This window comes from Aaosphaeria arxii (assembly GCF_010015735.1).
Source record: "Aaosphaeria arxii CBS 175.79 unplaced genomic scaffold BU24scaffold_7, whole genome shotgun sequence".
Lineage (NCBI taxonomy): Eukaryota > Fungi > Ascomycota > Dothideomycetes > Pleosporales > Aaosphaeria > Aaosphaeria arxii.
In genome coordinates this window covers 1,229,365-1,251,768 of record NW_022983480.1, presented here as the reverse complement: position 1 = coordinate 1,251,768, position 22,404 = coordinate 1,229,365, and the positions used below count along the sequence as shown (strand labels likewise).

General features: G+C 50.1%; 9 protein-coding genes across 9 annotated transcripts; 4 read left to right on the top strand and 5 right to left on the bottom strand.

The window, feature by feature from the left end:
- Nucleotides 1-1,322: 1,322 nt before the first annotated feature.
- Nucleotides 1,323-2,986, bottom strand: BU24DRAFT_435202 (uncharacterized protein; the record flags this gene model as incomplete). The annotated part of the gene is made up of 2 exons (XM_033530075.1): nt 1,323-2,180; nt 2,975-2,986. 2 exons carry the CDS (start codon nt 2,984-2,986, stop codon nt 1,323-1,325), a joined length of 870 nt encoding a protein of 289 aa, XP_033381197.1.
- Nucleotides 2,987-3,900: 914 nt separating this feature from the next.
- BU24DRAFT_425462 (uncharacterized protein) lies at nt 3,901-4,424 on the bottom strand. The gene is made up of 2 exons (XM_033528746.1): nt 4,197-4,424; nt 3,901-4,095 (listed from the first exon to the last, which is right to left on the bottom strand). Exons 1-2 carry the CDS (start codon nt 4,318-4,320, stop codon nt 3,926-3,928), a joined length of 294 nt encoding a protein of 97 aa, XP_033381196.1. The 5' UTR covers nt 4,321-4,424; the 3' UTR covers nt 3,901-3,925.
- A 214-nt stretch (nt 4,425-4,638) lies between these two features.
- On the bottom strand, nt 4,639-7,488 carry BU24DRAFT_374676 (uncharacterized protein). The gene is made up of 3 exons (XM_033524571.1): nt 6,870-7,488; nt 5,724-6,763; nt 4,639-5,674 (listed from the first exon to the last, which is right to left on the bottom strand). Exons 1-3 carry the CDS (start codon nt 7,052-7,054, stop codon nt 4,899-4,901), a joined length of 2,001 nt encoding a protein of 666 aa, XP_033381195.1. The 5' UTR covers nt 7,055-7,488; the 3' UTR covers nt 4,639-4,898.
- A 1,526-nt stretch (nt 7,489-9,014) lies between these two features.
- BU24DRAFT_425459 (peptide chain release factor eRF/aRF, subunit 1) lies at nt 9,015-10,966 on the top strand (the record flags this gene model as incomplete). Its single annotated transcript, XM_033528745.1, has 4 exons — nt 9,015-9,307; nt 9,393-9,736; nt 9,801-10,775; nt 10,833-10,966. Coding segments are annotated over exons 1-3 (1,148 nt in total), but the record flags the coding sequence as incomplete, so codon positions are not given.
- A 475-nt stretch (nt 10,967-11,441) lies between these two features.
- BU24DRAFT_396045 (PDT domain-containing protein) lies at nt 11,442-12,841 on the top strand. The gene is made up of 2 exons (XM_033525283.1): nt 11,442-11,564; nt 11,746-12,841. Exons 1-2 carry the CDS (start codon nt 11,496-11,498, stop codon nt 12,721-12,723), a joined length of 1,047 nt encoding a protein of 348 aa, XP_033381193.1. The 5' UTR covers nt 11,442-11,495; the 3' UTR covers nt 12,724-12,841.
- On the bottom strand, nt 12,826-14,886 carry BU24DRAFT_374667 (carbohydrate-binding module family 50 protein). Its single transcript, XM_033524570.1, has 4 exons — nt 14,803-14,886; nt 14,205-14,646; nt 13,290-14,124; nt 12,826-13,154 (listed from the first exon to the last, which is right to left on the bottom strand). Exons 2-4 carry the CDS (start codon nt 14,415-14,417, stop codon nt 12,880-12,882), a joined length of 1,323 nt encoding a protein of 440 aa, XP_033381192.1. The 5' UTR covers nt 14,418-14,646; nt 14,803-14,886; the 3' UTR covers nt 12,826-12,879.
- Nucleotides 14,887-15,199: 313 nt separating this feature from the next.
- Nucleotides 15,200-16,047, top strand: BU24DRAFT_453173 (uncharacterized protein). The gene is made up of 2 exons (XM_033531243.1): nt 15,200-15,275; nt 15,324-16,047. Exon 2 carries the CDS (start codon nt 15,353-15,355, stop codon nt 15,992-15,994), a length of 642 nt encoding a protein of 213 aa, XP_033381191.1. The 5' UTR covers nt 15,200-15,275; nt 15,324-15,352; the 3' UTR covers nt 15,995-16,047.
- An 8-nt stretch (nt 16,048-16,055) lies between these two features.
- On the bottom strand, nt 16,056-20,122 carry BU24DRAFT_484646 (glycoside hydrolase family 18 protein; the record flags this gene model as incomplete). Its single annotated transcript, XM_033533352.1, has 10 exons — nt 16,056-16,502; nt 16,555-16,768; nt 16,829-16,913; nt 16,962-17,104; nt 17,169-18,384; nt 18,432-19,030; nt 19,083-19,111; nt 19,166-19,768; nt 19,820-19,947; nt 19,993-20,122. 10 exons carry the CDS (start codon nt 20,120-20,122, stop codon nt 16,056-16,058), a joined length of 3,594 nt encoding a protein of 1,197 aa, XP_033381190.1.
- Nucleotides 20,123-20,752: 630 nt separating this feature from the next.
- BU24DRAFT_259690 (carbohydrate-binding module family 50 protein) lies at nt 20,753-22,376 on the top strand. Its single transcript, XM_033522481.1, has 2 exons — nt 20,753-21,242; nt 21,293-22,376. The coding sequence occupies exons 1-2, from the start codon at nt 20,861-20,863 to the stop codon at nt 22,228-22,230; spliced, it is 1,320 nt and encodes a 439-aa protein (XP_033381189.1). The 5' UTR covers nt 20,753-20,860; the 3' UTR covers nt 22,231-22,376.
- The last annotated feature ends 28 nt before the right edge of the window (nt 22,377-22,404 follow it).

Sequence of the window (22,404 nt, the reverse complement as noted above, 5' to 3'; positions counted from 1 at the left end):
GAACTAGAAGCCAGGATATCGTACGGAAATCGTAAGGCACCCATGCAATATTCGCTGCGCGCATCCCGATCACGAATTATTCTTACGCTAGAACAAAGCAAGCGATGGGCTGGCCGCTGTTAAATAATTTACAGTGGAGTCGAAATTGCTTGTACACTTGTAAGAGTGGCGCACGTTGGGAGAGCGTTAGCAGACGATGGCCAGTTCCTTGTTGTCGATCAAACAATGGCGAGATGAGTCGGGCCACGCGATGGAAATGGAAAGGTTTCGCCGGGGAACCCGTCAGATCCGAATGGCAGCGTGCGTAATGTGTTGATACCGGTAATTAGTATGTTACTAACGCGAATCACAGAACGTGGATTGCATTTATACTTCTATTGATACAGAAGTTATCGTCATGTCTCGCTTTGATCTTGTTGTGCAACACCATTGACAGCACACACGCAGTAACAAACTATCCCCGTCTGCGCAGTTTTCCGAGATAGTATTCAGGTTGAACTACAATGATGGCAGAAGTGTTCTTCGTATTTGACATCTCCAATTTGCCGCGAACGTGCAAAACGAGCAAGTTATCAATAGTTGCACATCGCTTAATTGAGGCACCAGGAGGGGGTTGATTCCTACGCTATTGAGTTGGCGACAGCTGCACGAAAACTCTAGATTGGTTGTGCAACATAGCCTTCTCATTTACCCAATTAATCCACGATAACATTATCCTCATGGATCGGGGAGCTGCCATGCCATTGTCACGCTTATAGCACTTTGTGTGACGACCTGATCTCGACACGGAGAATACTGCATCCATAACATTCATCAAGTGCCTACAAGCGGGACGCGCGAGACGAAGTTTACGAGAATTCCGAGTTCGTTCGAATGCCCCTGCTAGACAGGAAATCAAGAGGATCTGCGTACATGGAGTGGCTAAGAGAACAGACAGTCTTTCGCAGCTAATAACCGGGTGGAAATCCTGCCGGTGCCGAATCTCTTATAGTGTCTGGGGTCCAATCTTGTCCAGATCCCAGATTCGAGAGTGCTCTATGCGATGCCGAAATCTTCTGGCAAGCTGCACATAGCATTTCTGAAACAGCAATGTTGGTTGGTCCAACATAGTTTCCACCGTCATTCGCATGATCGCGGATGGTAAGTTGCTTTCAATCGCCTGGTCTGGCAGTTGGGCATTTTGACTGAGGTAAGTTCCGGGAAAGATATCTGCGGGAGCTTGTATCTGGTAGAGGAATAGCCCAAAGATCCTTCATCAATCCGTGGTTCCCAAATGGTCCCGGGTTTTTCATATGAAGACATTACATGTAACGATGCGTGTCTCACTCTACGACGATGCAAAAGTTGTTCATCGACGGTCCATCTCTTACTTTTCGCTTATCTGCTTTTGTTCCGTGGACATTGCCAGTCAATTTGAAGAGGTAATAACACAACTTATTTGTGTTCTTCTTGTTCAGAACCTGATAGCCCAGACCAGTCATGATGCGCTCGAGGAGCTGCTCATTCAGATACCGAGAATTGGCCACACAAGGCAGTGGGAGGACCAGAAATAGCAACGGAAGTGCATCGTTGGCTGCTTCTGGCTGAGAAGTCTGAAGCCGCAAGAACTCTGTAGTCCTTTTAAGCATTTCACCACGTCCTACTGCATCTGATACATAGTTGAGCACGAGTGACAGCGAAATGATATCGAAGTAGTCGGAGGGTACAGATGGCAGTGGTCGTTCCATGAAGTTCTGCTGCAGGATTCCCGGCTCCTGACTGTTCAAATCTATCCTGGTGACCTGAAGAAGTTTCGGGAAGCGCGAGATTTCATTCTTTGTAGAGAGAGCTCCAACCTCCAATAATTGATAGGGATTGGTTGTCGTAGCATTAGTGTCCTTGTTCGGGTGTATGATTTTGTGCTCCTGCATCCACTGCACGAGGAGCTTGCTAGAGTCGCCACCTCGATCCTTTGATTGGCCTTGTTTGCTGGCTGCTTGGTACAATTTCAGATTGCTCTTCTGCTCGATCGCCTGCTTGACCCGAGCCGCTGTCTGCGCATCTCCCTTTCTCACAGCTGCTGCATGCTCTTTATGCAACCGGTGATGGGTTCGAATGATCGTGCGAGACTGCTTAGAGCTCATGCGCTCTGAAGGTTTGCTGATGGGAGGCCTTCCATGCGAAAGCGACTTTGGGCGCTTCTTGACGACCATTTCTCCGAATTTTTCTTTTTTGTTGCTTTGGTCGCAACCTGCACGCCAGACACGGACCAATCGAGGAGGACCATGCCAAGATTTTGAGCACTAGCGTGACGCCAAACCGATTCCAGCACATTTAGCGAGCCGAATTCACAAAAGCCCAAAACCCATCGCAGTCCCTTTCTTTTCGACCTCAACCCACGACACGACACGACAACCCATCGACGACATGGCACCAAAGGACAACAAGGGTACGTCCCAACTCGCAATCACGGCGCATACGTCTGGATACATGGACAACAAATCCCCGGACGGGACTATGGCCTGCAATTGCGCAGAAAACACTCTTATCCCCTCGTTAGAGAACAAAAGCTAATTCTGCATATAGGCGCAAAGCCCACCAAGGCCAACAAGCAGGCAAATGCTGCTGCTAAGTCGGCTCTCCGTGGCGGCGTAAGACTCCCCTGAACTCTGAGAACCGTGTCAGAACCCCATCTCTGACCGCTTCGAATCTCGCATTTCTGAAAAGACGAGATCTGAAGATGAACCCGGGCTAAGAGTATCACAGAACCAAAACAAGGTCCGCAAGGTGCGCTACAGCACTTCGTTCCAGTGAGTATTACACCACGAGAAGAATTTTCTCGACCAAGTCTTCACAGACAAGAATGCCCACTGACAAACATCTGCAGCCGCCCCAAGACCCTGGAGCTCTCCCGTACCCCCAAGTACCCTCGCAAGAGCATCCCCCACCAGCCCCGTCTCGATGCCGGCAAGATCCTCATCCACCCTCTCAACACCGAGAGCGCCATGAAGAAGATTGAGGAGCACAACACCCTCGTCTTCATCGTCGACACCAAGGCCAACAAGCGCCAGATCGCTGCCGCCCTCAAGACCCAGTACGACGTCACCACCGTCAAGGTCAACACCCTCATCCGTCCCGACGGATCCAAGAAGGCCTTCGCCCGCTTGACCGCCGATGTCGATGCTCTCGACATTGCCGCCACCAAGCTCGCCATCGTCTAAACGGATAATGGGGAATGAAATAAAAAAGTATTTCTTATTAAAAACCAAACGGATTGGGGCGACAGGGGTTTCAACCTCTTTTTACTTGCATGACAAACACACGACTTTGTTTTTATATACCTGGAGCGTCCACTCTTTCCGACTGGGCCGGAATCTAAGAAGAGGTTGTGGTGGTGCATGAGACGGCGTTAAACATGGGCAGATACCTTAAGTGCAAATGACAAATACTAAGATTTTGACATGTCGCCGAACTATGATCGTCCCTGAACTGTGTGAGATGAGGCTTGTTGCGTGTTGTTGAAAAACATTAATTCATGTGTTGGATACTTTCCTTTCCGTGTCATGTATTGCCTGTCTTGCCATGTGTGAATCCATCCATGCTGGACTTTTTATCCTTCCAGGACAAGTCATAATGTTGAGTTGCACAACGATAGATACTTTTTACGTCTAAGTCTCATTTGTCGTTCTTCGTCCCATCCACCTGCATAAATATTCTTCCCAACCATGATGAGGATAATCATAACGATATATATGTTTTACATCTACATCCCCTTCTTCATTGTTCTTCGTTCGGTCCATCCCCATCTATCCATTCTAATCATCCCAAACCCTCCCCCGTCTCCCATCCATATCCCTCCATCAAAACACACATAATCATACACACGCCCCCTCCTCCACTCTCCCCTTCCCCCCCATAACTCCCCTCCCCTCCCTACTCAATCAATCTATCCCCTCAACCGCTCAAGCTCCTTCATAACCACCAAATTCGCATCCAAAAACCTATCCACGCACTGCCGCATACACGGCTCCTCGGACTTCGCCTCCAGCGCGCCCTTCTTCACCGCACCCGCGGGTATGCACTTGCGGAAGCATGTGTCGGTCAGGGAGTGTATCGCTGCATCATTACACCGTCAGATTCCTCTTGTTCTACTCTACGTTTGAAGTGTGTGGAGGGTGTTGAGAGGGGTTAAGGGAAGAGGGGAGGGGAGGAAGTACATTGTTGAATGCGGGCTTTCTGGCTCTCGTTGAGGACGAATTGTTGGAGTTCTTGCTTGTCGCGGTCGGAGAGCTTGGAGAGGTCGACGTTGGCGCCTACGGAGGAGCTGCCGGAGAGATCCATTGTTATTTGGCTTCTGTTCGTTGGGGGTTTGATGAATGTGGTGGAAGCGATTGGGTGGGTGGTAGGGTTATTGGTTTGGTGGGGGGGTCTGAGGTTGTTTGGTAATGTGGATGGTGGTGGTGACGACAGCGATGATATCTCGAGAATTTCTCGAATTGGGGTTGGGTCGGAGGTTTGGGGGGCGTTTTGCCGATGATGGGAGGTGCGTGTGTTACTAAGCCGCGATTTCTGGTAGGGTAGTTGATGTTCACGTATATTGGAGAACAACGAGCAAGTGAGGGTTTGAAGGGTTTGATCAATTGAGATGAAGATAGTGTGCATGTGTCAAAATGAATTGCAAATTAGGTATGTGACATGAAAAATTGTGATCTTTATTGAGATGCTGGAAACCGGCCCTCATGCATACATGACGCTCTTAATATCTAGAGCAAGCAAACTTGGATATTCGTTCAACTTTCGATTATAATTTCGATATGCGCAAGACAACACCACCTTCGCCGAACAACCCTTGACACCAGAAACATTTTCCTCGCCGTCTGGATATATGCGATGAAATCAAAGATGCGCCCCCGTGGCCATTATGCGGCCCCAATCAACTCCTTAGGCAGAAGTGCGAAAATCGTGGAAACAACAGCCATGATCGTGCTCACGACGATCAACACCCAGTTCATGGTCTTTTCTGCGTATTTCAGTTCGTGACCGAACAGCTTGAGGTGGAAGGCTAGAGGGAGAATGATGCAGATGGAAAAGCATGCCACGCTTCCGAGCAAAGTCATAATGCGGTCGAATGACGGGAACACGATGGCGATGCCAACGAAGACAATTGTGATGACGATGCGCAGGGTGAACTTGAGTATCCCGCGTGTCAATCCGGACATGCCGTTCAACGAGCTGCTCGCGGCAAGTGAACGGTTGTCCAGCCCGGTAAGGATCTCTAGTGTAGATACGATAGGCCGCGCGTTCAATGGAATCTTGGTCAGCGGGATGATGGCGATACATATAGCGATGAAGACACTCAATGGCTTCGGGTAACCTTCTGTCAAGAAGATGTTGCTCGTAATTTCATCTCGCACACCGTCCCCGAACATGAGAATTCCAGCGCAAGCCATGCCAAGATCTATGATGAAGGTGAAGATATAAGTAATGTCAACGCCCTTACGGTACTTGTACGGATGGCGCATGTCGCGGTAGATGTTGGGAAACACGGAATGGCCGCCCCATGGAGACATGAGAAGTCCGAATGAGAGGGGTATGGTGAGCCAGTTTGCGGGGAAGAGGTATTGCGCGGTTGGTTCGCGAAGTGATCCTGGAGCATGCGGCTTGATGAAGCCATCTACAAAGACGGCTATCGTGACTATGATTGGGTTAGCAAGGTCACTATCTGTGGTTTACGGAAGACTTACTGCCAAAGCAGCACATTACGCCCAGGATGGAAGTAAATGAGAGAAGTCTCAATGGCATGAAACCAAGGGGTATTAGGATGAAGCCACAAACGATCTTCCAGAAAATGACATCCCAGCCGGGGACCAGATCGTTCAAAGAGTCGGCAAATAGCACTACAAGCGCCACGCAAGCGCCCAACAATTCAACGGTAAACAGAAGGCTGACCGCGATCCTAGCTTTATTTCCAAATGAGACAAATGCTAGGTCCGCAAACGTGATCAGAGAGCTGTCCACGTCCAGGCATTTGGCGAGCAATTTTGCTGTATAGGAGGTAGATACCGCGGAGAAGACTAGGAAGATCATGCCAACGATCCAGCCAGAGTACTTGATGGCCAATGGCAGACTCAGAAGTCCCACACCCACCAGAACGTTGACAGAATTGAAGATGGTTTGTGGAAGCGTAGACTGGCCAACAACTATGTTGACAAGCTTTCCGTCCTCTTCTACTTGCTTGACTAACAGAGGTTCCCTGTCCTGGGTGCCATCCGCGGCTCCTTTCATCTGCTGCTCAGTGAAGAGGCGGCCGGCGTGGATCATAGACGACTCATTGACACGCGCACTAAGACTACCATAGGAGGTGCCATAGCTTCCACCGAATGGCGACGCCAGCGAAGGTTCAATACTGAAGATGCTGTCTCTGTGTGTCCTGGTCTCTCCCAACCTCTGTTCCACTGCAGGTGGCAACAAGTGTGTCTCCTCGTTTGGTTCGCCATGGTCATCGTCGGAAACTGCGTTATCTGACGGACGTCTACCATCGGTTTCTAGAGCCGATCGTAAGAGCGAGCGCTGGTTGGTGGGGGAAAGGCTCGTTCGAGGGAAGCCTTGAGACTCTTCGTCTTGGCCGTCCTCGTCCTCGCCGTCGCCGGCGACTCGAAAGCTTGGGCGGACCGGGGTGATTTCGATGAAGCCAGCCGCACGCTGCCAGGAGCGAGCGAAGTTATTGATACTGTTGACACCGCCAGCATCGCCTAGGGCCTGCATTCGCATAGTCATGGAAGACCTAACATGACCGAGTCAGTTACCCGCGCATGTCTTGTGGAAGATTCTGCAAAAAAGGGAAGAGGGGAAAGAGAAAACATATTTGAGATTGCCACAGTATAGCATACCTTCGTCTACGCAAATCGCCGGAGGCTCCCCGCGAGGGAGAGCCTCCGGTGGTGGTGATGCTCTGCCCGCTGGAGTGCCGCTCGAGGTTGGCCCAGTGCACGCGACTCCCGGTGGAGTCGACGGAGCCTCGGTGGACGCCGTCGTATTCGTCCCAGGTTGCGGGCTGCTTGCCCTGGATGTCCATTGCGGTAGATGAAGCAATGGAAGGCAGGCAGCGCGCTGGCGAAAAGTTTTACAGGAGGGAGGAAGTGAAACTTGGAGGAAAGGAGAAGAGTAATCAAGAATGAGGAGGCAAGATTGGAGATAGGCAATTAGTTGGACTTTGTCGTAGTAGCAGTTGGGAAAACCTGATACTAGCCTGTCTGGGGGGTGCGGGCACTACTCGAGATAGCGAACGCGACGGGAGACTATCGGGGGGTTTCGTCAAGGAATAGACAAGGACGAGCGAGACGGTTGGGAAATTACCATGATGGTCAGTGTGGGAGTAGTGAGCATGTTGCAAAGGAAGAGAGAGGAGGAGGGTGTAGTTATGTCATTTATGTCGAATTGCTGCAGATGCAGATGCAGGAATCAGACAATTGAGGGAGGGGATGTTGGGTGGGCGAGTCGGGAGATAAAGATGGATGTCACGCGGATTGAGGATGATGTTTGTTTGAGGGAAGAGTTGCTCCCTCCCCCACCGACCGACATCATCATGGCCATCATCATCGCCGGTTACACACACACACACACACACACACACACAAGAGATCTTGTAATACAAGTTGTAAGCTGCAGGATGCATTCGATTCCGTTCCGTCTAAGCACGAGTTGGTGTTAGTTGAGAGGAACCCCAGAGCGAACTATGGGACTCTGTACGAGGCGAGGCTCACGCAGCAAGCATGAGCGGCCCAAGCGAGCCAATGATGGGTCGGCATATGGTTATCATGGCCTGTTGAACCTCCCATCCCAAGACAACTAAGATGCAATTGGGAATAGAAGACAATGTCCAGATGATCAATTGCCGGTTTATAAATATGCTGCAGTCTGCATGTTGCTTGGTATCAGTATCTGGTGATGGAATGTGTCAATATGAACCATCCTTCTTATATCTTCTCCCATACGCAGATAAGTTCACTCAGTGCACTCCGTACGAGGTGCCTTATTCATCTACCTACCTAGTTAACTATAAGTACCAAGTGCCTAGTTGCCTACGGGGAAGAGATGGCAATTGGACGATCAACAGGGATATCTGACTGGTACATGACTGTAATTCGAGTCATAAGTCTCACCATAGGACCCCGTGATACGTTTCATCCAATACTATTCTTTTGTAGTGAATGATGGATGTGAATGAATCATGATTCGTGTGCCTGAAGAGTACCATTGTATCTGTATCTGCATCTGCAAAGACCCGATGACAACCGATGGCTTTCCCGCTTCCCGTACGACCAATCACAATCAACCACCACCCAACAACCTATCAAGTACATCCTCCTCCATCGCCGCCCATACAGTTACAGACACTCACATCACAATATATGCATACAGACTTCCTATACATAATTGCTTCATATTCAACAGAGGTACTACGCGATTTAACAGATATCATGTATTCGCATTATAGCAATAGAACTGTAATTATAATTTGTGTTTTTTCCTTGATCTTATAACTATCTCCTTCTGTTGCCGCATATACTCGTGCCAACTATGGTCAACTTCAAAAATATCTGTATTCATTCACTGGATGTTCTTGTTACCTCGTAGGAGTGAATAGGCACTTTTATTTTATTATGTATTCTTATGGGTTGATGGATGGTTGTCACTTGTGCCCTTCACCCTTGTAATGTACCGGGCCTCACCCAGCACCGCCCTACCCTACGTTAAGTACCCCTCCAACTCCAACGGGCAACAACGACCGACGACCGAAAGGCCACACGAAAATTTCAGCCCCACCGACGTCGTCCGCGTCTGTTGCTGGCTGTTACTGTGTATACCCATACTATTCCACTACTCCAGAGAGTCCACCACAACCGCTAATAATTACTGCCAACTTACAACCGGCCCTCTGACCTCACTTCCTCCCCCGAAAATACATCTCCTCCTCCCTCCCCCCTCCCTCCTCCGCGCATCTCACACTCTCTCTCATATACACCGACCGCCACCATGTCGGCCCCTCAAGCAAACGATGCTGAGAAGAACATCGAGATATGGAAGGTCAAGAAGCTCATCAAACGCCTAGAAGCCGCTCGTGGCAATGGAACAAGCATGATTTCCCTCATCATCCGTAGGTTCACCCTCCACTCCCCCGTCCAGACTGCCAATCTGCCATTCAACTCCCAGTTCCAACTCCTCTGCCTCCCATTCTATGCACGAGAGGTCGCCTCACTCCCGCTGACCACATGAAGCCCCCAAGGATCAGGTCTCCCGTGCCGCAAAGATGTTGGCTGAAGAATTCGTACGTATCTTCTCAAAATTGAACCCTTGTCGTGAAGACATTCTTCTTTGTTTTTCCCTTTTCCCTCCGCTGACTGAAGGACCAGGGTACCGCCTCCAACATCAAATCCCGCGTCAATCGTCTCTCTGTCCTGTCCGCCATTACCTCCACACAGCAGCGTCTCAAGCTCTACTCCAAAGTCCCTCCCAATGGCCTTGTCGTCTACTGTGGTGAAATCATCACCGCAGAAGGCAAGGAGCGCAAGATCAACATCGATTTCGAACCCTTCAAGCCCATCAACACCTCCCTATACCTTTGCGACAACAAATTCCACACAGAGGCCTTGAGCGAGCTTCTCGAGTCGGACCAGAAGTTTGGCTTCATCATCATGGACGGTAACGGTGCCCTGTTCGGTACCCTCTCCGGTAACACCCGTGATATCGTACACAAGTAAGCGCTGCGATGGCAACAAAGGAACCCCTCGACTAGGAACGTCACATTAACACACGCGCAGGTTCTCCGTCGACTTGCCCAAAAAGCACGGTCGTGGTGGTCAGTCTGCCCTTCGTTTCGCCCGTCTGCGAGAAGAGAAGCGCCACAACTATGTCCGCAAAGTCGCCGAATTGGCCGTCCAGAACTACATCACCAACGACAAGGTCAACGTTGCCGGTCTCATTCTCGCTGGTAGCGCCGATTTCAAGAACGACCTGAACCAGTCCGACATGTTCGACCAGCGTCTGCAGAGCAAGGTCATCAAGGTTGTGGACGTCTCCTACGGTGGAGAGAACGGCTTCAACCAGGCCATCGAGCTGTCGTCTGAGACGCTCGGCAACGTCAAGTTTATCCAGGAGAAGAAGTTGATCAACAAGTACTTCGACGAGATCTCCCAGGACTCTGGAAAGGTCTGCTACGGTATCGAGGATACGCTGAAGGCTCTGGAGCTTGGTGCCGCTGAGACGTTGATCGTCTACGAGAACTTGGAGATCACACGCTACACTCTCAAGACGTCCGAAGGCTCGGAGGTCGTCATCCACGTCAGCAAGTCCCAGGAATCAGACCGATCCCAGTTCATGGACAAGGAGACAGGTCAGGAGATGGAAGTGGCCGAGCAGATGCCCTTCCTCGAGTGGCTGGCAGAGAAGTACCGCGATTTCGGTGCCACTCTCGAGTTCGTCTCCGACCGCTCCTCTGAGGGTAACCAGTTCGTCAAGGGCTTTGGTGGTATCGGCGCCATCCTTCGCTACAAGGTCAACTTTGAGCAACTCGCCGAGTATGATGACGATGATGAATTCTACGATGATTGACGGTTGTGCGCCCTCGCAGAGCGCGAGGCAGAGGCCCCACTCCACGCGTCGAGTCCGGGGACGTCCGCTGCCCGCGTCGAATACCCAGACGCGTACACCACGAAGCATGAAGAGGTTCCGGCGATGCCGACCCGCCTCTCCAGATTGTGAGCGGCGAACAGGAGTGCGGATGAATAGTTTGTAAGGTAGGTCACGTCCATTTACAAACAGAAGGGGGAGACGAGAAACTAATGAGCAAACAGGCTGATGAATCATCATACTTATCCACGACCCACTCTCGCTGCAACGGAGAGGCTGCAGGCTGCTCATCATCAAGAGCAGTACTTCTCAGCTTGAAGATTACCTGCTATGGTTCAATGGACGAAGAGTAGAGGGGTAACCGTCCTCTGCATCAATCATCTGCCCTAAAAATTGTTCGACAGCGATCCTAGGTCGAAGAGGATGCAAATTGTTTTTGTATTTTGTTTAGCTAGTCACTCGTTCGCATTTAGCTGAATCAAGATATTCCGCCCTAATCATTGTTTACAAATGATTGAGTTCATGCTTCATGGCAGTCTGTGTGCCACTTGATATAGAAACCACACTGGGATGCCGATGTGCGGGGCAACTCTAACCGACCCCTCGTATCGTTGTTCCGACCACGTTCTTCAAGCCCTTGAAGAGATTGCTTCCATTTTATGTATATATTTGAATCATGGCTTACCAATTCCCTTATTTGCGTTCCACTATGATGTGCATGTTCACTGCCTGTTCCACGGTATTATTACCCGACGGCTGTGGCGTAGTAGCGGCTTCGTTAGATTAATAGATGACCGAACATATTCCCGATTCCCCAATTCCGATTGCGGAAAGCTTTTTAACGTCACTCGGCCATCAACAAACAACACACAATTGATGCAGCTACCATGGCACAAGAGAGCGATCAGAAGCCGGTAGTGACATATCTAGGGCCTCAGGCCAGCTACACGCATCAGGTATGCATATTCCTCGACTCTCTCACGACGCCTCTTCGGTCCTGTTTCCGACGATGTCGTCACTGTTCCATTGTCGCATGCAGGACGTATCCTACCACTCACATGCATTGTATATGTCTTCATGCAATTGAACCTCACATATCCCATTGACCTCAAAAACCCCCCTCTGACCATCCCCCAGGCCGCCCTATCCACCTTCAACACCTCCGACTACGCCCTCAGCCCCCAAATCACCATAGAAGATGTGTTCGCCTCCGTGCAAGACGGCACCGCGCACCGGGGCGTCGTCCCCTTCGAGAACTCCTCCAACGGCTCCGTAGTCTTCACCCTCGACCTGTTCGCCGACCTCAACGCCAAATACCCGGACATCCTCGTGTGCGGAGAATCCTACATCGCCGTCTCGCACTGCCTCCTCGGCCACAACCCGCACCTGTCCACCACCACCAGCACCACCGTCCCCTCCCACCTCCTCCCAACCCACATCATCGAATCCCCGCTCTCCTCCGGCGCCGTCACACCCACGACGCGGGACCCCGCGCCCGCGAAACCCACCGCCCGCCCCCTCGCCGACATCTCGCGCATCACGACGCTGTACTCGCACCCGCAGGCCTGGGGCCAGTGCAAGGCGTTCCTGAACACGTACCTCAAGGGCGCGGAGCGGCACGACGTGTCGAGCACGTCTCGCGCCGCGGAGATCGTGGCGGGCGATGCGTCGGGTGCGAGCGCGGCGATATCGAGCGTCGTCGCCGCGGGGATCCATGGCGTCGATGTGCTGGCGAGGGGGATTGAGGATCGGGGGGATAATACGACGAGGTTTTTCGTCATCAAGAGGAAGAAAGGGGAAGGTGATGGGGAGGGGGAGACTGGGGGGGAGGAGGGGGAGGGGGAGTGGAAGTCGTTGGTGAGTTTTACGGTGGAGCATGGGAATCCGGGGGCGCTGGCGAAGTCGCTGAAGGCGTTTGAGAGGTTCGGGATTAATGTTACGAGTATTAATACGAGGCCGAGTGGGGTCGAGAATTGGAATTATATCTTCTTTGTTGAGATTAAGGGGAGGAGGAGGGCGGGAGAGGGGAGTGTGGATTTGGCGTTGAAGGAGCTGGATACGGTTTGTAGGGGTTGGAGGTGGTTGGGGAGCTGGGAGAATAGGCTGGGGAAATGATGGGATTTGATATCATGTTGAAGTTCCTCTGGGCCGTCCCATTTGGGACTCGTTTTTGATCGAAACATTTAGATCTTCCTCCTCATACGAAGTACAACAACAGCAAATTCAAAACAATACCTTCCACCCCACCCCATCCCATCAATCTTACACCCCCTACCGCCCAACACAAACATAATAGTCCCTCCAAAGCGTCTTACACCCCTCCCCAACCTCAGGGTTCCACGCGTAGAAGTTGGCGGCCGGGATCCCATACTGCTGGATGATGGTCGCGCACGTGTTGCCCTGAACGACCTTGTGCCATTTTTTGCAGCCGCAGAGCGCGCCGGGCTGCGTGGGAGTCGGCGCGGACGGGTTGCATGTGGTTGTCGGGGGACGGGCGGTGGAGGAGGGGGTGGTGGGTGGTTTGGTTGTTGGTGTTCCGGGTATTCCTGGGGGGAGGGGGGAGGTTAGTGTTTGTGTGTGAATGAGTGGATCATGTGGGTGTTGAACACTCTCTGATGTACGAAAGATTGGAGGGGAAGAAGTAGCAATTCATGGAGAAACCGGAAAAGAGACAAACTCACCAACGCAGTAATAGTACTCAGCCAACAACCCCCTACAATCGCTGCCAACCGCCGGATTCCACTTCAAGAAGTCCGCCAGGCCAAACGTGCCGCCGTACGAATCCACGATCTTCTGGCATGTGTCGCCGCCCTTCGCCTTGTAGAACACTTTGCAATCCTTTGCGATGCCGTCTTGCGTGGGACTCGGTCCCGCCGGTGTCGTCGTCTTGGGCGGCGACGACGAAGAAGGAGAAGGGGTGCTGCCGGGGATGCCGACGCAGTAGTACGTCTTCGCCCACAGGCCGCTGCAATCGTCGCCCACGGCGGGATTCCAGGCGATGAAGGTGCTGAGCGATATACCGTGGGCGGAGACAATTTTGTTGCACGTGTCGCCAGCGACGGCGAAGTAGAATTTGTTGCACGTAGCTATGAGGCCATCTTGCGTTGGGCTGGGCTTGCTGGGTCCCGAGGATGTCGAAGGGGTAGGAGGACGAGTCGTTATGCTGCCGCCTCCAGGGATGCCGACGCAGTAGTAGGTCTTTGCCCATAGGCCACTGCAGTCGTCGCCAACGGCTGGATTCCAGGCGAGGAAGTCTGCGAGGGAGATCCCCTGTGCGGAGACGATCTTGTTGCATGTGTCGCCGGCGATTGCGAAGTAGAATTTGTTGCAGGTTGCTATGAGGCCGTCCTGCGTGGGACTCGGTTTTGGGGAGCCGGTGGATGATGGTTTGGTGGTGGATGGGGGGAGTGTAGGGGTGGGTTTGATGGAAGTTGGGCGTGGGAGGCCGTTGTTGACTTCTACGCAGTACGAGTTGCCGATCTTGATGCCACTGCAGTCGCTTTTCACGCTTGGATTCTATTTGAATTTGAGTTAGTCATGTGCGCGTGTAAGTATGAAATGGGGCGGTGGATGGCTTCAGGACGTCAAAAACCTACCCAGTCTACGAAGTCCTCGTGAGAGATTATCCAGTTGTCCTCGAAGAACTTGCATGTGAACGAGCTGTCGAGGGCAGTGTCGTAGTATGTACAATCTTTCGCGGTGTCTGGATCGACGGGGCCCTCCTGACGACGACTGTTGGATCGTTTGAGGCTTCGTGCTGTCGATGTGACGGCTAATAGCCAGACGACAGTGAAGCGTAACACGACCATTTTTCTATCGACCAATTCCAACAAACAGCCAAAAGAAGTGTACCTGGTACGTCGGATATGACTCTTTCACAGTACGTGTGTAGTACAAATTCCGGGGCGAGTTGAGCTTTTTACCATTTTATACTTCCCTCAATTGTGTCCCACCTCTAATCTCCAATCTTCAATGGCCTGCCAGTCCTCACCTCAACAAAGCTACGCCCGTAGTAAGACGAACGGGGAATAAATTGCGCTGATTCAGAGTCAGCCTCGTATACAATTGAAATATAAACATGACTTCTTCCTCTCCCCACCTCCCACCGCCTCGGCCTACGAAAGAAGACAAGATGCGCGGAGAAAACAACAAGAAGAGAAGCAAAAACTAGGTCGAATATAGGATCGAGCTTACTTCGATATATTGGACAATCCGACTTCCCGTCCCTACTCTCCTCTACAACGAGTTGATTCCCCAACATAAAAAAGAGGATTTGAGTTGGTCCGATGAAAGGGACGAGCGGGCAAGGATGGTGTTGTATTAATTTACATTGTTTATTGGGGCGCGCTAGTTCGTGTCGGGAAATCGTGACGCCCTTTCTGGGCACACTCTCTACTTCCCCAAAGCAGTGCGATCTAGACGCTCGTCTCTTGATGGTTGATAGTAGTATGGTGGTAATATCTTCCGTGTCGGCTGCAGCTTTCAATTTCTTGGATTGACTTTTGTCGTATGCACGGGAAACAATCAGAGCAGCTGTCCCTGCCTGCAGCATGAAAAACGCCCCGCGTAATATTCACTTTATTCGGTCATCCACTCAATCAATAAATCAGGTAGCGGAGTGTTTTCCAATTCCTGGTAGTAACTCACCAATTTCGTGAAGAGAACAGGTGCGTATCTGGTGATCGATCAATCAAACAATCAATTAAGTAATCTAGACTTACCTGTCCTCTCCAAACGTACTAAAATGGAATACACCGCGGATATGTTGAAGGATCTCCTTCGCCTCCCCGAAGGCCAGGTCTTCAGCGCTGACGAAGACCTCAGCCGATTCTATCGTCAGTGGGGTTTCACGATTTATCGTACGGCGTACGGGGAAACTACGAACGATTTGTGGGACTCACTCTCGCAGGATATTAGGTCTCGTGTGAGAGATCAAATCCTAGGGTCGGACACTGCTGGCGACAATGCGGAAGCACAACGATTGTGGTCGTTGTTTGTCTTGGATGTGCGTGACGACCCCGGGAATCTGAGCGGCGCTACGATGGATCAAGTACGCCTGGCGTTTAGGGAGGAAGTTGGGGGTCGGCCGATGAATGTGGACGATGGCCCGCGACGGATTTTCCTCTACGTCGATGAGGAGGTCATGGAATTCGTGGGTAGGGGAGAGCTTATGGTGAAATGCGTTCAGGCGGATTACCGGGCGGAGGATTATGTACCTAGAAATCCCCGTCTGGGAGGACAGAGGTTCTTTGGGTGGATGAAGGCTACGACGAAGAGCCTACTATCGCTGTGGTACACTCTCAGCATGCGCAACTTTGACGAGATTGCTCCCGAGACAATTGGCGGGGCGCATTTGGTCATCTGGGACGGTGATAATTTGATCTAAGCAAAGACTACGATCAAAATCAAGAGAAATGAAAATAACTAGTAACAATTCCCTACAAGATCTAATTGAACCCTCTAGTATCAATGCTCAATCCAGACAGTTGACTTTCGAGATTGTCCAAAATCTCCAATACTTGCACCGCAAATTCTCCCGTACTCACTCCCCAATGCAGTCGCATCTCCCTGATAATACTCTCTGAGAACGTCGTCGTATTACCCATCACCCACCTGAAAAAGTCTCGGATCCAAATTCGCCAGAAGCTGCGGAGTGCGACCTGGTCGTTAGGCATGGCGGCATTCCATACACTCTCCCCATGCCCGAGCTGCTCGTCCACGCAGTTTACGATGTTTGTAAGACGCTGGTTGACGTTCGGCGTGGCCTGGTGATTCATGTAACGTATGAAGCCGATCGCATCGCGGATCTCTCGGAGTGGTATTTCAGGTCGAGCCATGTTGCTGGCCATTTCTTGCATTCTACCAATCGAGACGGGTCGAGCACCCCGCATGAGCTGCAAAAGTGTTAAAAGCGGTGGTTCAGAATGATGACATGGGATAGCTTACAAATGACTTCACGACGTTGATCTCCTTGTGAGCGAGGACAAAATTGGCAGTGTTTGATGTACTACCAAGACAGTCCATGACTCTATCGAACAGTCTGTTATGCTGTGCACCTCCGGGTAGTGGCGGGGCATTAGGTATCATGGGAAGTGTCTGCACTTGCTGGAAGAAGGAGATTGCTACTCGTCTGTTCTGTAGTACTGTTCCACTCCTTAATCTGTATGAATGATTAGTGGAAACGTAGACGACATATGAATAGAAGCGCAAATTATATTACCTTCCAGCAGCTGCATCTTCCATGAATTGCATCATTACGTTGCCGTCTAATGGGTGCTCCACTGTAAGCTGTGTAAGCCATTCGTCTTATGCTGATGTACGCCATCACTCACTATCAAACAGTTCTCCAGTACCAATCACGAAGTGCGTAACACGAGTATTGGGGCAATCTCCACGGTTAACGAAATCAACCGCTTCATCTAGTATAGGTGCATTGGGTGCGTAGTCTGGAGTTTGGTAGTACTGTGCGGAAGTCAGACGAACGAAATGTGAAGAGCTCACACGAAGATGGACTTACACTTGGTAGCGTGATTGTGATCTGTACTGATTGTCCACCATACGTTAGTACTGGATGATAGTCACGCGAAGAACCGACTCTTTTGACCAGAGCATGTGCATGTTTATGCGATCTGGCGGCCACTGATCGTTTTGAGTTGTCTTCGCAAGACTCTGTGGTACATCTTGATTCCTCACAGGTGGGCCCGGTCTTTCCAGCCAGTGCATTCCAGTGGCTTGGGCTACAAATGATATCGTGAACCACTTGAATCGGGCCTTCGGTTGCGTAGCTCTTGAGGCCTTTCACGAAGTCTCTCAAGCCCGGCAGTTTAAGCTTTGGATACTTTGTACCCATGTTATCGTTCCATATTCTTTGCATCTCGCCTAGCATACTTTCCGTCCCAGCTTTGGTAATCAAGGCAAGTAAAAGGCTTTCCGCTCCTTTGGCTCCGGGGTTTGTTACTCTTCTGGCGAGACTGCGCTGTGTAGTCGTTTTGTTCTCATGTGTCAAAGACAAAATGAAGCTGAGCCCAACTTCTGACCCAGGGTTTGCACACTTTGGATCTTCCATGTATCGTCGAAGGTCATCTCGGTAGCCGTCTAGCTTCGGATTTTCAACCTCGATAGTGTCGAAGTATCGTGGTAAACAACACTTTGATTTACTGCCCCCTGCCTTGTAGCAATCTTCCGAGTTATGTTCCATCGACACTCGGATACGCTCGTTAGGGCAACCACTGAGACAGAAGCTATCTGACTTTCCAGATGGCCCAAAACCGAGACCATCGAACCATTCGCAGTCTCCAAAAGAAGACTTCTCATTGCTTGTATCGCAGCAAAACTTTCGCTCCTGTCTTTGGCTAGGATTAAGAGGGTTGTCCTTGTGCATATTGCATGTGGAACCACCAGAGCCATTGGACGACGAAGCCAGCAACTTGTTTTTGGTTCCTGAACATTCTTTCTGTTCATCGCAATGGGGAAACATGCCCCATTCGCAGGTACTGTATAGTTTCATGCTCTTGCTGGACGTTGTGCAGCATGCTGCTTGATATGACTTCTTGCAGTATTTGTCGTTGGACCCGACTTCGACCGTACCAGCAGGACAATCGGGCTTACATGCACCATTGTTGTGGCTATACCAGCCGCAGGTTGGCTTATCGTGATCTGACGGACAACAAAAGGCGTGCGTACCAGTGCCCCAGCAGCCACTCTCGTCTAGCATGTACTCGTTCTTGCCGGCTCCCTTATCTTCGCGCCGCATGTGAATCCAGCCAGTGGGGCATGCTGTGAAGAATTAGTAACTTGCACTGTAAACTTGTACGTTTGCCTACATTCGCCGCAATTTGTCCACTTGCACTGCTCGTTTTTGACATCGATATGGTCGAAGGCTTCGTCGGGCCCATCTTTCAGGGGCAGGGATGTGATTTTACGATTGGCGACCTTTGCTAGAGCTCTGTTGTACTTTGCGTCTTCAGTATCATGACTGATTGCCCAAACCATGAGTCCGCCCATACAGAGACTCTGAGCGAACTCCGATTTCTGACGAAGGGTTTCTTCATCATCGAATCCAACCCATTGGTTTCCCCATGAAGCAATCTTCACAGCCTCGGTCTTGTAATGTTTGGGCGTGACTCCATTCTTTTTCACAAGCTCATCAATTTCTGAGTTGAGTAAGATTCCGACCTCCCTGCTGCAACGCCCTTTTTCTCCGCCCGACTCGAATGTGCACTTGGGCTCGAGACAGGAGGAGCTTGAGGCAGTGAATGCGCGCCCGTAGAATCCGAGACCTAGCACGACTTGAGAAGGGTTGATGTCGTTTCTCCAAAGTAAGTCAAGTGCAAGACTGATTTCAGTAAGATTCGTGTGCGCGTTGAGAAAGTTTCCCGTCCATTTGTTTCCTTTATCCCATGTACCATGCATGTCATAAGACCTGGAGAAAATGTCAGAGTTGTTAAGTAGAAAAATTTCTCCTTTCTACTTACATGACATTGAACCAGTCGACCGCTTTAGCCTACGTTTCTTTTAGAGATGCTCCTTGCAAATCAAAACTTTGTGATAGACTTACTAGGCCTTTTACATCGAAATGCTGCAAATACCAATATGAAGCCGGAATGGTGATAGAAACTCCCTTGTTTGCTGCCTTGAGTGATGACTTCAGTCTCTCCATAAACTTTGTAAAGTTCTCGAAGTCCACTTTCCTCCCTGATCTATCTTCAGCTACTGGATACTCCCAGTCTAGGTCGATACCATCAAAACCATGAGTTGACATGAACGATAATAGTGAGTCAATGAAAGTCTTCTGTCGCGGTACCGATGCTGCAATATCCGAGAATGTGGTTGCGGTTGGCCCAGGATCATTGAACGTCCAACCGCCAATTGCAATGAAAACCTTCAGATCCGGATCCTTCTTCTTGATAAGCATCAGCCTCTTGTAGATACCAATATCAGTGGACGCTGCAGGCCCAACTTTGAAGGTCGCTGGATCGATAGTTCCGAAGGCAAAATTTATGTGCGTGTAAAGACCGATGGGAATTTGTTCAGGCCAGAAGACATTGCACGGCCGGTTCTGAGCCCACCCCTCGAAGTATCCGACTATTCGAGCGTTGCCGTTGGTCTTTGAACAGGACTTTCGGTTTACTTTGGAATCGCCACAAAATTCTTCCGTTGTCTATCATGCAATATTTAGCTACAAACCTCTCTTTCTCGATGAAGTACTCACCCCGCAAAAGCCATGTTTAGAACAGCAAACATTGAGTGGACACTTATCTCGATCACTCCATTCGGATCCGAAGCCTGGATTGCACTCGGACTTTCTACCACAGTCGGAGATGCATGTATCGCCGCAATCTTCAAATGTTAGCAGACACTGATGAGATGAACTAAGAAACTCACAGTCTGGTCCAAAACCGCAACTTCCCCATTTGTTGCAACATCCTATCTCGCATGGACTTGAAGGGCTACATGTCTGAGCTAGTGATAAGGAGAGATTTGAAATCACGTAAAGGAGTGGAAGCCAAAACATCATCGTGATAATTGGTTTTTTTATCTAGAATATTGAAACGAATGAAGATCCAGCCAACAGCCTTCTGAACAAGTTGGCCGCAATCGATTGTAAACATAAATGCATCAAAGTCCATACTATCATCCTATCTCCCCTTTTAGATTACATCGGCAAGGTGCCGCGAATGTAGCATGCTGATGGATGCGGCTCAGCCTTGGCCCATCTGTGGACAGTATTTACCTCGTGAAGATGGAGCGGAATCCAATCTTTGAGCAGGGTCTCAGATACGCGCATAATACTTCGTTCGGAACGGGGCTCGCTGAAGTTATGATATTAGATCTTTGAACTACGAGCTTACTTCCTGATCAAGGTTACTGCGATGCAGGTACGCAACAAAATACCTGCAATTAGCCGGACTGCGATTCCGACGAATGCAGGGTCCTAATGTAGAGCTACTCTCCGTCTTGGCTAAGAACTCAAGATCATGTTCTGGAGAATTGGATGTAAATTTTGTTAATTGCAATACTCTAAAACCAGCATGTCGCTCGTGCGATGTGTGGATGGTAATTAATGTCGTGTGATTCCAAGACCATTGAGTTGGGATTCTGCCTCGTCAGTCCACTTTCCGAGAATCCAGAATCCAGGAACGAATTTTCATGAACTGTAAATACATTCACAGAAGAGAAAATGTGATGTTACTTCAGCAGCGATTAGTTGTCATTCCACATTGATCTTTGGTTTTCCCATACTTCTTTCACCATGTTTCGACAATTGATTCTATCCGCTCTAATAATACCTGTTAGTCGTGTCTACGGCTTCACTATTTATGAGAGAAATGAACTAGACAACGCCCTAGGGGAAACGTGCATATCTTCTTTAGCAGCGAATATCGACTGCATCGATTATGTTCGAGCCTTTATGCAACTCAAGTACCACTCGTCTCTTGAGAGTGTCCAATTGACCGATGCTGTGTGTACTGCTACATGTGCATCATCGCTGAAGAACTACTTCGACTCTGTATCCGGAAGTTGCACTGGGAAAAGCTTGAGTGGTGCACCGCCTACGAAATTTGGAGGCTACATTTGGGCGGGTTATAATGAAACATGCGTGAGAGACCCCCGAACCAAGAGTTACTGCAATGGTATGAACCCCGTATCCAAATAGAACAAAGCAAAGCTAATGGATACGAAGACATCATATCTAATTTTACAGTTGTCGACGATATCACGCAAATGCCACGCACCGAGCTGTGTCATACTTGCCATGTGAGACGCCTCGCAATGATGCAATCGTCACAATACTCTACCTACGATGAGTTTTGGAAGTCTCAATTGGAGTACATTTACGCCCAATGTGGAGGAAATGGACCAACCACACTACCGCCGCCACTTGAGCAGCCGCAGCCAGAACCTGCGCCTTACTGTCTTACAGGCAAAAGATATACCACGAAGGCGGGAGATACATGTGAATCGATTGCAAACAGCACAAGCGTCTCAGCAGCAGCCCTGTATATGGGAAATCAAGCAATACTAAAAGATTGTTCACTTGTCGATCCGGGCATCAATGTTTGCCTTCCTGCAACATGCCAAACTTACTATGTCCGGCCGGACGATACATGCGTTTCCATAGAACGGGGCCTAGGTCTGGATTACGGACAGGTCCGAGAGTACAACTCTTGGATCAAATTAGACTGCTCGAATCTCCAAGGCGCAACCAACTACTACGGGAAGATCATTTGTGTTTCTCCGCAGGGAGGAACTTGGTCGGGAACGATACCTGCCCCTGCTCCTACTTCGAACCCCACTTTGCCTGACGGCTACTCCAACTTTGCGACCCCTCCGCCTTCTGGGGCTACGGTTGCAGATGGTACTACGCTTAATTGTGGGAAGTGGCACGTTGTCGTCGCGGGTGACTCTTGCAGCGGCATCTGCCTCCAAGGTGGCATAACTGCGGGACTGTTTCACTTGGTCAACCCATCTACCACTAGTGATAATTGCGACTCTTCCTTGAAGGCTGGCAGTGCGCTATGCGTGGGACCGACGTACATGTGGAATACGACGGTACCTATCACTACGACGATGGGAGGATCGGCTCTTGGGATGAGTACAGCCAATAGCACTAGCATCTAGAATTCGGCATGGGCTATCTTTGAGTGTTTATTTTATAATGATGAGCTTGAAATATTGTTGAATAGAAGATACCGACGGTGGTATACTACAGTACACAGCCATAGGGCAGCATATTGTGCTATATACCGACGAGCTACGTAGTGAATTCTGTAGATTTTATCTTCTTTTCGCTGA